Source organism: Phragmites australis, chromosome 17 (genome assembly GCF_958298935.1).
Source record: "Phragmites australis chromosome 17, lpPhrAust1.1, whole genome shotgun sequence".
Lineage (NCBI taxonomy): Eukaryota > Viridiplantae > Streptophyta > Magnoliopsida > Poales > Poaceae > Phragmites > Phragmites australis.
The window spans coordinates 18,056,956-18,068,792 of NC_084937.1; the positions used below are offsets into that span (position 1 = coordinate 18,056,956).

General features: G+C 47.1%; 2 protein-coding genes across 2 annotated transcripts; one reads left to right on the forward strand and one right to left on the reverse strand.

Annotated features, from left to right (window-relative positions):
• The first annotated feature begins 2,867 nt into the window (after window positions 1-2,867).
• LOC133896728 (protein STRICTOSIDINE SYNTHASE-LIKE 10-like) lies at window positions 2,868-6,784 on the forward strand. The gene is made up of 3 exons (XM_062337326.1): window positions 2,868-3,346; window positions 3,451-3,723; window positions 6,049-6,784. Exons 1-3 carry the CDS (start codon window positions 3,051-3,053, stop codon window positions 6,548-6,550), a joined length of 1,071 nt encoding a protein of 356 aa, XP_062193310.1. The 5' UTR covers window positions 2,868-3,050; the 3' UTR covers window positions 6,551-6,784.
• On the reverse strand, window positions 6,675-11,331 carry LOC133896726 (enolase 1, chloroplastic-like). Its single transcript, XM_062337324.1, has 7 exons — window positions 10,818-11,331; window positions 8,523-8,830; window positions 8,143-8,297; window positions 7,734-8,051; window positions 7,289-7,435; window positions 7,148-7,198; window positions 6,675-7,038 (listed from the first exon to the last, which is right to left on the reverse strand). Exons 1-7 carry the CDS (start codon window positions 11,207-11,209, stop codon window positions 6,973-6,975), a joined length of 1,437 nt encoding a protein of 478 aa, XP_062193308.1. The 5' UTR covers window positions 11,210-11,331; the 3' UTR covers window positions 6,675-6,972.
• Window positions 11,332-11,837: the final 506 nt, after the last annotated feature.

Consider the following 11,837-nt stretch of genomic DNA (forward strand, 5'->3'; position numbering starts at 1 on the left):
ACCTGGCGCGCCAGCTGTCGGAGGGTGAACTCCTGTCGCAGGGATCCCGAGAGACCCCTTTTTAGAGATTCGGCCGGGGGGATGATCCTGGAAAAGCTTGTTTGGGAAATAAGCGGGAACGGAAACAAATGCGATGGCTGGTGGGAGATGATCGCCCTAATGCGAGAAAAATGGGTGCACCGGGGTTTAGACAGGTTCGGGCCGCACGGAGGCGTAACACCCTACTCCTGTGTGAGCGCTATATTTATCCTTGAAGGGAATTCTTCAAGGATGTATCTGGTTCCAAGGGGAGAGCCGTTTACAAAGAGCTTGAGGCTCTCGTGTTCTAGCTTGGCTTGAGCTGGTTCGAGCGTCTGCGTCCTCTTCTTCACACACTTCCGGTCCCCCTTTTACGTGTTCTCCATCCTTTCCTTTTATAGGCGCGCCGACCTCAACATATCCTGAATGGGAAAGAGGGGATGCGAATGCCAAGGTGCCACGGAGAAAGGCGTAATCATTTCGTCTTGGCGAAGTGACAGGGGCGGTGGAGAAATGCGGCGCGCATTCGACCACCCGCCACTGTGGAAGCCCTCGGGCGCCATAAAGGGGGCCCGCCGGGCAGCCTCAGAGGTGTCCAGTGCGCCCACCCTGTCTTGTTCTTCCGCCATGGCAGGGTGGCAGACAGAGCGCTTCGATCTTGGCAACGTTATCCCGAGGCACCCGGATGAAACGGGACGGGACCCGTGCATTTAATGGACCCACGCCCCCCTGCCAGTGCATGGCAGGGTCTGACACTGGGGCGTGGGCAGCTGAGAATGTCAGGATGTCAGGATGTCAGGCCGCGCGTGCCTATTAAATGCGGCATTGGGCCTTTGACTGGATGACACCCTGACGACGGGACCCTTCGGGTCGTCGAATGATCTTGCGCGAACCTTCGGGGAACCGAGTCCTCGGGGGCTGCCACGTGCAGCCCCGAGCACTCTCTCCCGAGCACTTCGGTGGAACCTTCGGGGCACCGAGTCCTCGGGGGCTGCCACGTGCAGCCCCGAGCACTCTCTCCCGAGCACTTCGGTGGGACCTTCGGGGCACCGAGTCCTCGGGGGCTGCCACGTGCAGCCCCGAGCACTCTCTCCCGAGCACTTCTTTCTTGGTATTTGGGCTCTGCGGATCATCGGGGAACTAGGGTGCTCGGGAACCAGAGGCGGCGGCCCCGAGCACCTTCTCCCGGGACTTAGCTTCTTCTTACCTTGCAGGGTGGTGACATGTGGCGGATGGCCGGCCTGGTCTCGGGACTTAGGGACCCCTGGTTCTGAATACACCGACAGGGGGAGGCACAGATGAGGGTTGCAGCAACACGTGGGTTGTGCGGAGGAGTAGTATTAGGGAGGACTAGACCCTTAGAGATGAGGGACCACATGTCAGCGCAGGACGAGGGATCACATGCCAGCATAGAATTAAGGGGAGGGAGAGGCAGGACGTCCTGTCTGATCTGGGAATGACAACCACTACGTCTTTTTTAAGTAGTAGAGATAAGAAGATAGGGTGTATTTGTGATTTGGCACTATTTTTTTCTTTATGCTTCCTAGAGTTATGTGCTTTTATCACGGATAAATTTCAAACACTACTAGCTACCTTCTATTGTTGCAAAAAAAAGAATTTTTTAATAATATTTTATTGGAAAATTGCAAAAACAATACCTAAAATCATAATATTATAAAAATAGATACCTGTCGGCATGTGGAGTGCCGACTAGTGACCTGTTGGCACTTTCGCATGCTAACAACCTACGTGGCAGTCAGCCAAGGGGCATGTCGACACACATGTGGGGCCGAAAAGGTCTGTCAGCACTCTGTGTGCCGACATGCCCCCAGGTAGACACCGATAAGGTTGTCAGGCTAAGTGATAGCCGACTGACTTATCGACACTTGGAATGTTGATAGGCCTGTCGGCAAATGACGTGCCGACATATGATCTTTCTTTAATTTTTTGTTTTTTAATATTTTTTAATATGGGAAGAATTATGTATTTAATGAGGCACAATGAGAGCAAAATTTAGTGTACATCTATATGGTTGGGTTAGGTATATGTCGGCACTAACAATATCGCTTATAATATTGAAATGTTAAACTGCGCGAAGCACCACAGGTCATACATCGACTCTAACAACAATGATGGCATGTTCGATACATTTTTCATTGCATCATAAGCATATACCGATGACAAACCTAACATGCCTTATAGAATTTAAAGAAACCATGTATAGAAAGTAATGACGATATTGATATGTACAGTACAATTCTGAAAGTAACCTAGAAATGCACCAATTCTAAACCTAACATGCCTTAGTGAATTGAAACTAGCCGATTACTACTGACACTCCACTGAGTGCAGCGTGCGTACGTTTCCTTCCTCGCCGCCTTAGCTCCAGCTTCACTAGCCCGATGTGCCCTCTCACGCTCCCACTCCCTGTCTGCTTCACGCGCCTCCGCTTTGAAGCGGTTCTGCTACTCTCTCCTCTTATGCTATTCCTCCAGTAAGCATTTGCAGGTCGCCTCTTTACTCTCGCCGATTTCTATTTGATGGAATCGTCTCCATACCGCCTGGTGTTGGGTGTACAGGAGGAACACATCTGCTTCACTCTGAGGCCGGGGAATAAAAAAAGGTCTATTAGCACGCGGAGTGTCAACAGAGACCCTCGGTCTACCAAAAGGCTATATGGCACCGCCGTTTCATCAGGCCCACGTGCCGGCAGGTCCCCAAGCCCATTGCCAGTAGGAAGTCGGCATGCGGAATACCGACATGTACGTATTCTTGTAATTATGAATTTAGATATTATTTTTATAATTTTCAATAAAATAATATTATTAAAAAACCACAAAAAAAAAGTATGCCAAGCTTATCCGGCAAAAATGGCCATGAACTATCTTTCCACCTGTTGGCCTTGTGAAATTCTGACGCCAGAGTGGTGGTTGTGAGCCTGACAACTTGTATAAAAAGCACATGCCCTTACACTGTCCGACCAATGTGAAGAGACGACACATCACAAGCCAGCTGCTCCTTCTCCCAAGACCATGAAGGCTAAGTGCCCTCCCGCCACCTTGCTGCTGCTCCCCTCCTCCTCTCTCGTGCTGCTGCTTCTTCTTCCGCACTTGCCGTCCATGGCGACCTGTCACGAGGAGATGAAGTCCATCTACGTCGGCCAGAGGGTGGTGCCTATGCGTCTTGGCCGGCCGGCGTTCGGCCCGGAGAGCCTCGCCTTCGACCACCGCGGCGACGGGCCCTACACCGGCGTCTCCAACGGCCGCGTCCTCCGCTGGCGCGGCGCCCGCCGCGGCTGGACCGAGTTCGCCCACAACCACAAGCACGCGTACGTCTCGGCCCGTCGTCCATGCGCGCGCGCACGCGTCCATGGCGGCGCCGCACTGCCACTGATCAGCTAACCAAAACCAGCGGCGCGTGCTTGCTGTGCAGGACGGTGGCGGAGTGCGCGGCGAAGAAGAAGCTGGTGGTGCCGGAGAGCGCGTGCGGGCGCCCGCTGGGGCTGCAGTTCCACCGCGCGTCCGGCGACCTCTACTTCGCCGACGCGTACCTGGGGCTGATGCGGGTCGGGCGGCGCGGCGGGCTCGCGGAGGCGGTGGCGACCGAGGCCGGCGGCGCGCCGCTCAACTTCGTGAACGGCGTGGACGTCGACCAGGAGACCGGGCACGTGTACTTCACCGATAGCAGCGCCACGTACCGGCGGAGGTACGTGCCGCGAATTGATTCACTCCACTCCATTCCACAGTAGTACATATACTCGTGTACGGCGTATGATGTCGAGGCGGAGTGGTAAATACGTACGTACGGATTCATGAGGCATGCAACGCTCGAGCGTGCTCGTACGGACCGACGACGTAGACCATACGTAGAGGTGGTAGGCGTCGATCCGTGCGTCGAGGTGTCGATACGTAGAAAAAGTTGCACGGCGCATCTACTTTTCACACACGAAATGGGAAAAACTGCTGAAAATGCTAGCACGTGTGAGAGTAGCTGCACTGTGTAGGTAAAGTGTAAATGTAAGTGCATGTAGGAGTAGCAATGGCTCTGTGTTCTCTAGTCGAGTATTTTTTTTAAAAAAAAAGGAAAAAACAAGGCATGAGGTCTGACAATCAGTAGAGAGAATTGAGGAAGGTAAAATGGTCATGCCCATTCTTTCGCGCAAGTCTCAGAGTACTTAGGAACATCGCTATATCAATATCAGCAAAAAGAACACCCCTCAAATTCGAGCGGAAGAGAAACCATCCCTACCCTGGTCACGGCAGACCCATTACGAGGATGGATAAGGTTCAAGCTTCCCTACCCTGGACACACATGGAAGCTCTCAAAACTATCCTTTTAATTTTTTTTCATAAAAGATGAAAAATGTCTCTTACTTAATAGCTCTAGATCTATCACTATTTTTTAAGATTTCTTTGTTTGAGTTTTTTGTTTTATAGGTTTTTTAAAAAAACAAAAACTGTGTTTTTATTTGTCTGAAAAACTATTTTTAAAATAAGTTATTGGCTCCTACAACAAATTTATAGTTTTTTAAGCACTAATTTAAAAAAAATCTAAGCTTTTCAATCTTAATTCATTTTCCTAAAAACAAACTTCTAACTTTCCTAAAGATCACTTCTGCAAACTTCATTTATATTGACTTCCGATTTTTAACTTCTAGCAGCCCAGAAGGAGAATCAAAAACATAAAACAAATGGTACCTAAACCCCATTAACAGCACCAATCAAGAACCAGCTTGTGACGCCGATCCGGGCGGAGCAACATGGTAGGTCGCCGGCTTCCGGAGCACGGACGGCCCTGTTTTAGCAGAGAGTTCGTTCCTCCGTAAGTTGCAGCTCTGGTGATCTAGTTAGGTCCTGCATGTGGACCAGATGGTGACACGTGGATGGCGCCGTACGCGTGTCATTTACGGTTCTTTTCAGTACTCCCCTGAGCTCCTGTCTCCGTCACGTGGACGTGGTAATGGAATCGCAGTTACCAGAAACACATGGGTCTCCGCGAGGTCGGTCCACGGTGGATTTTTTACTTTTTTTAAACATATTTTATAGATAGATCCCTCTACAAATAATATCTAAAAAAAATATAATATTTTTGCACGATCATACTACTTGATTTTCATTTACTTGTTACCGTTTTTTTACTATAGTAATTTTAACTTTTCGTTTTAAAAAAAATACAAATATTTAAAAGTACAAGTTCAATGTAGATGCTTTGCAAGAGCGCGCTCTCACGCATGATGTGGCAGCACGCAGATAGGAGCGCGGGGCCAAGCGTGCTCCCACCATGAGAATAAAGCACTACGTGTTTTTAAGCAGTAGAGATATACAATACTAATGAAGTATATTTTATAACGAATTTAATATATGAAAGTTTAGATATTTAAAAAAGATTTGTAGAAAAAACACAATATTAAAATTACCATGATAAAAAGTTGATGACAAGTAAAAAAAATAGAGGTAGTAATAGAATAGCATGACTTCATGATAATTTGCGTCATTGTATCTGACACTTATGATCTTTTATGTTGGATTTGTATAATTATACATAACAACTACTACAATATTAATTGCTACGACACCCTGCTATTTAACAACTGCATCAATAATCATTGTGTGGTAAAATACTTTATTTTTTAACATTGTTTTCTAGAGGTCCATACTAAAATAAGTTTCTAAAAGGGGCCAAAATCTAAAAATTCCACTCGGTCCACGTCTCAGCGCAATTATGCAATTGTCTGGAAACATTTGTTTCGTACCACGGCTGTATGCCCAAATCCTATCGACTCATTGGGAACATGCAAGTTAATTCTCCCTACTAGATTTCTCCGCTCCAATCGTACATTTAGATTTGGGCATTCCCTAGCATGCTTGATGGATTAAGCATATTAATTTCTGCTATGAACGTGCATTTAGATGTAAGACTACCAAATCAGCTTTACCATAGTCTACGTGTTAAATGATTACGTCAATCAGTTGCTGCATGTCAGACGATTCAGATCCTTTTTGTGTGCCTGTGTTTACATTTTTGTTGCAGCGACTACATAATGATCATCCTGACCGGCGACGCGACGGGGCGGCTGCTGCGGTACGACCCGTCGACGGGCAACGCCACCGTGCTGGCGTCCGGGCTTGCCTTCCCGAACGGCGTGGCGCTGAGCGCCGACCGGACGCACGTCGTGGTGGCCGAGACCTCGCCGTGCCGCCTGCTCCGGCACTGGCTGCGCGGGCCCTCCGCCGGCACCACGGAGCCGTTCGCGGACCTGCCGGGGTACCCGGACAACGTGCGCCGCGACGACGGCCGGGGCGGGTACTGGGTGGGGCTGAACCGTGACAAGTCGTGGGCGGCGGAAGGTACGACGCCCCGGTCCGTGGCCGCCGTCAGGGTCCGCGCCGAGGACGGCGCGGCGGCCGAGGCGCTGCGCGGGCTCGGGAACGCCACGGTCAGCGAGGTGGTGGAGCGGGGCGGCGCGCTCTGGCTCGGCTCCGTCGACACGCCCTACGTCAGCCTGTTCAGGATGAGCCCTGCTGGGCTCTAGTGGTGCACGACGACGCCTGTTGTACGCTCGCTCGTACGAGCAGCCCAAGCATTGTGGTAACAATGGCAAGAGACAATCGTCGCCGTTCATCAGTAAAATGGGTGAAAGACATTTTACCCGTGCGTTTGTGTATTATTATCATAGTAAAAGAGCCAACATGATTCCAAGCATAAATGTTAATCAGGTCCGAAGATGGTACGTCCTCAGAATCGCACAAGTCCATATGAAGCCTTTTTCTAGCCGACGGCCATGCCAACGAATGCAGACAATAAGATGCATCTCGAAAACTAATTCCGCTGAAAAATTGGGATGACTCAAGGCACATGGATGAACGGCATAACTTGCAATGGTCCAGCGCTTTATTTCTACTTGACAGTACACACAATTTACGCTCTACGGAGATTCTGTAGTCTGTATAGTTCTTATGGAGACCTGAATGCTTCCCCGGCGTAGCGCACGTTACCGAGCTCCTCTTCAATCCGCAGAAGCTGTACGGAAACAAAACAACATTAAGATGATTTGCATAGAAAACATAAAAAAAAGACTAGTAGAAATAGATATATGACAATGGAAGTAAAACGAAGAGGATAATTTTACCTGATTGTATTTGGCCAGCCTCTCGCTGCGGCATGGAGCTCCAGTTTTAATCTGAAACATACAATTGGATCCCGTTATGATCATATGACGAACATTGGCAGAAAGTCAACACGACTGCGATAATTTCTCGTGGTCCTTTACCTGCCCACTTGCTAAGCCAACAGCCAGATCCGCGATGAAGTTATCTTCTGTTTCACCACTTCTGTGGCTGACCATCACGCCCCAACCAGCAGCCTTCGAATCAAGAGCAGCTTGAATTGATTCAGTGACAGTACCAATCTGATTAACCTGGAAAAGGCACATCGATATTAATAAAGATGTTTGGTTTTGCAGGTGCATGCTTATCTCAACTTAGATCCTGTTCAGCATTGGAAGGATACAAAACACTTATAGCTATATAGTGCTTTACATCACATCTCTTTAGCCTAGTTGTTAATTTCAATCACAACAAACTACATTAAGCAAATATATGCAAATATCACAGCTAGGCTGCCACATCCTACACCAATTATGATAAAATCATGAATATCCATTTGTCTATTATTATCATAGTAAAAGAGCGTCCCAAAAGATAGTAAATGATTACCTTTAGCAACAGAGCATTGCAAGCCTTCTTGTCAATAGCCTCTGCTATACGTTTTGGGTTTGTGACAAGTAAATCATCCCCCACAATTTGGATATCAACTGAGGACTGCAATGAAGCCCATGAGCTCCAGTCATCTTGATCAAAAGGATCCTCAATTGATACAATAGGGAAATCCTTGACAAATTCTTTGTACAGATCACCCAGACGCTGGGCTGAAAGAACATGGGCTCCATCATTAGGCTGATTCTTAAAGTTTAGATCATAGCTTCCATCCTTTGTAAGGAACTCTGATGCCGCAACATCCATTCCAATTTTAATCTGCACTAGGACATTTTTCAGTGTTGGAAATAAAACATAAACAAGTGAGGAAACAAAGTGGACAAATGAAACTAGATAAATGGTACCACACCTTTCCAGTATATCCTGCCTTCTCAATGGCATCCATAAGCAACACAAGGCCCTCCCTGCTGTCTTGAACATTAGGAGCAAAGCCACCTTCATCTCCAACGTTGCAGGCATCTTGACCATATTTCGCCTTAATGATGCCCTTCAGGACATGGTAAACTGAATGCAGACAAGGATATTCAAGTGAGGATTGAAGATAAAATGGTCAACTATGAAAAACGAGTAGAAGCAACTGTGCCCAAATAGTTATTTACTGAAATAATGAAAATGAGTGTCAGCACATATGAAATATACTGGGAAATTAAAAGGCATAATATACATAAAAGACAGATTAGTCTCTTACTAAAGTATACCACCTTATTAAATACATCAAAGGATTATTACCTTCACTACCCATACAAAGAGCCTCAGCAAATGAAGTCGCTCCAATGGGTAAAAGCATGAACTCCTGCATGGCTAGATTGTTGCCGGCATGGCTACCTCCATTTATTACATTGAAAGCAGGGACAGGCATGACAAGCTCCTTAATTCTTGCTAACTCCTGAATATGTTTATACAAAGGAACTCCCTTTGCACCAGCACCTGCCCTACATACACTTAAGGAGACTCCAAGAATAGCATTGGCACCCAATTTTGATTTATTTGGAGTTCCATCAATGTCAAGCATGATTGCATCAACATCACTCTGGTTCCTGATTTAAATGGTCAGTGCAATTTGCATTAGGCATGACATGGCAAACGTAGAGCCAAAGACGATACATAATTGGTTTTGCGGCACCTTCCAAAATGTAAGCAGCTATGGATGCAAAATGGCAACAGAAATAGCAGAATATGCTTTAAATTGACAATTTTTTCACATTCCTTCTGATGGCAATGAGGTGTGGTGGCAGTGCATTACCCTCCCTATGTCCTTTTAGTTAATTTGTGCAATCTCATTATTGTAAAAACTATGGGGAATGATGCCCACCAGAAACGGGGTTAGCCATATCCAAAACTATTTTATAACTGTAGTTCAATGCATCTATTGGAAGTTAGTAAATTTGTTAATCAAAAACATAATTAGAGACACAACAAAAATGGTAAATTGGCACACAAGGAATCATGCTCTATGCATCATAGCATAAGAAGCACAAACATACTTCTAAACAAGGCAGTCTTCGGGCTACCATGCTACCTAATTACACACTGGAGCAAGAAATCAAGTGGTGGGGACTGGGGGTTCTAACATAAGATGATAGTTTTAATGCTGTTTAAAGGTGCAGATGTGGCATATAAGCTTATATATAAATAAAAACATTAGTATTGAGTATTTGATTGCAATAAAGTTTGGGGGTTCAGCTGAGCCCCCAATACCCCCATATGAGACTACCTAGATCTGCCCCTCCAAGCACATAAAGGTTACTCAAGCTAGAAAACTAACCCCATTCAATATGTGTGGTACTCAGATGCAAACATTGAAACATAAGTCAGAGAATTTTCCATGGAAGTCAACAAAAACATAATCACACAAAAACTGAAGCTGAAGTAGAAAAACACATAGGCATTGCTTGAACAAGAACTTGTTCAAATATAGCTATAATGCATGCACGAAAAATGTGTCATGCAGCACCAGAAAATACACTTCACATCTAGGAAAAAGCACTCCAAACTTTAATCATAACTACTCCCTCCATTTCTTTTTATAGGGCGTATGGATTTGAGAAAGTCTTTTAAAACTTACTTTGACTATTAATTTATTTTACAAAATATTATTAATTGCTACCAAACTAATATCTTATTAAAAGATATGTGAAATACGAATCTATTGATATATCTTTTGTACAATAAACATGCGTATAATTTGACTAATTTTTGGTCAAAATTTATGAAGTTTGACTTTTTTGAATCCTAATGCGCCCTATATTTTGAAACGCATGTTAACTAAATTTCATAAGATAAGCAAAGGACCACCGAATGACTACAATTCTGTCCTACTACCAAACAAGATGTGTAGGATCAGTAGGAACACTAGTATAATTTGAACAAAATCTCTTACTAGCAGGAACAGCAACCCCAATAATAAGCATGAATAATTAGTTCCTATCAGGAAATAACTGCGGTGTTCACTGAAGACTAAAAAGGCTCAAGTGCCCACTAAATACTACTTTGTTGGTTATGACGGCTTTCCACTGCGCAATGAACTTAATAATCCTAGAACCCGAAAAGGTTCTGCATCCCTCGCCAACAGACCTTGACATCATGTTATTGTGAAGTTTTGGGTTTCCCCCCATCGCTTTCCCCAAAAAATTGTTGATCGGGAATGCATGTTACGAAGTCCAAAAGCACCTAACTCCTACATAATCAAACCATACACTATGCTCCACCACCTGCATAGTGTGATCCTAACTCATGTGAATCAAGGAAATACGGGTGAAAATGGACCTTTGCATCAAGTTAGCCACATGTTACTTATAATTCAATCAACCGGTACGATCACAGTCAGAGATCACCAGAAGCTCCAGACTTCCCAATCAGATAGCAGTCAAACTAGTTAACTCACTAAACTCCATGAGCCAGGCAGTTGGACCATGGATCACACACGCTTCGCACCTACCCACTGGCAGTAATCACACTGGTGATCAGATACCCAGATCCATCGTTTGAACAGAAATTCACTTCAGATATTGATCTACGGCTCACCTTACATCAACGCCGACGAGCTTGGGCGCGATGAGCTCGTTGATGTTGCGCACGGCGCTGAGCACGCCCTTCCCGCCGTACACGGCCTTGTCCCCGTCGCGGAGCTCGAGGGCCTCGTAGATCCCCGTGGACGCCCCGCTGGGCACCGCGGAGCGGTGGAGGCGTCCGTCGCCGGCGATGAGGTCGACCTCCACGGTGGGGTTCCCGCGGCTGTCCACGATCTGCCGCGCGCGGATTGATCGCACCGCCTCGGCCCCTGCCGTCGCAGCGGGCGTGGTCTCCGCGCGGACGGCAACGGCGGTGGGGCTGCGCCGGGCCCCGCGCCGCGCGGGGGTGGCGGCGGCGGGGAGGAGGGGCTTGGGGGAGGGGAGGAGGAGGTGGTGGTGGGCCATCTGCGGCTGCTGAGGGTGGCGAGACGGGGAGGAGGGGGTGGGGGTTTGTTTATATAGCGGCGGCGGCGGCGGCGTGGGGGAGGTCGTCGCGGCTGTTCGTTGGGCGGTGGCGGCGAGGTGGCGAGGGGTTTCCGCGAATAAATTTTGAAGGAGGCGGGTGGCGGGGGGGGGGCGTTGATGGAGGCGACCAAGTGGAGGTGGCTGGTGGGGCCCGCGTGTCATCGGTGGGAGACCGGGAGGGCGAGTTGAGCTGAGAGCAGGTGCTGGGCTCGTGAGTACGGGCTGCTTGCCGGGCCCACAGCGCAGCGAGCACCAATACTAGAGTTCGGTAATCGGTATCACCGCCGTACCGGAGGACCGGCCGGCGGAGCTCCGGAGAGGAGTCACATTGAAGATGTCTGACTGCCAGCAAATCAAACTCTGTCATTTCTTTTAAGTTCAGTTTTTACTAGCTTTTACTACTTTAAAAGTAGAAAGTTGAACCAAACAATTTATTTCTGAAAATAATTTTTGAGAAACAAAAACTGTGAAGCTACTCTGAGAAGCTTTTAAAGCTTCTAGAATGATTTTTGAAGAATGTTACATATATTATAAATTCATCTATATTAAAAAACAATTCAAAAAACAG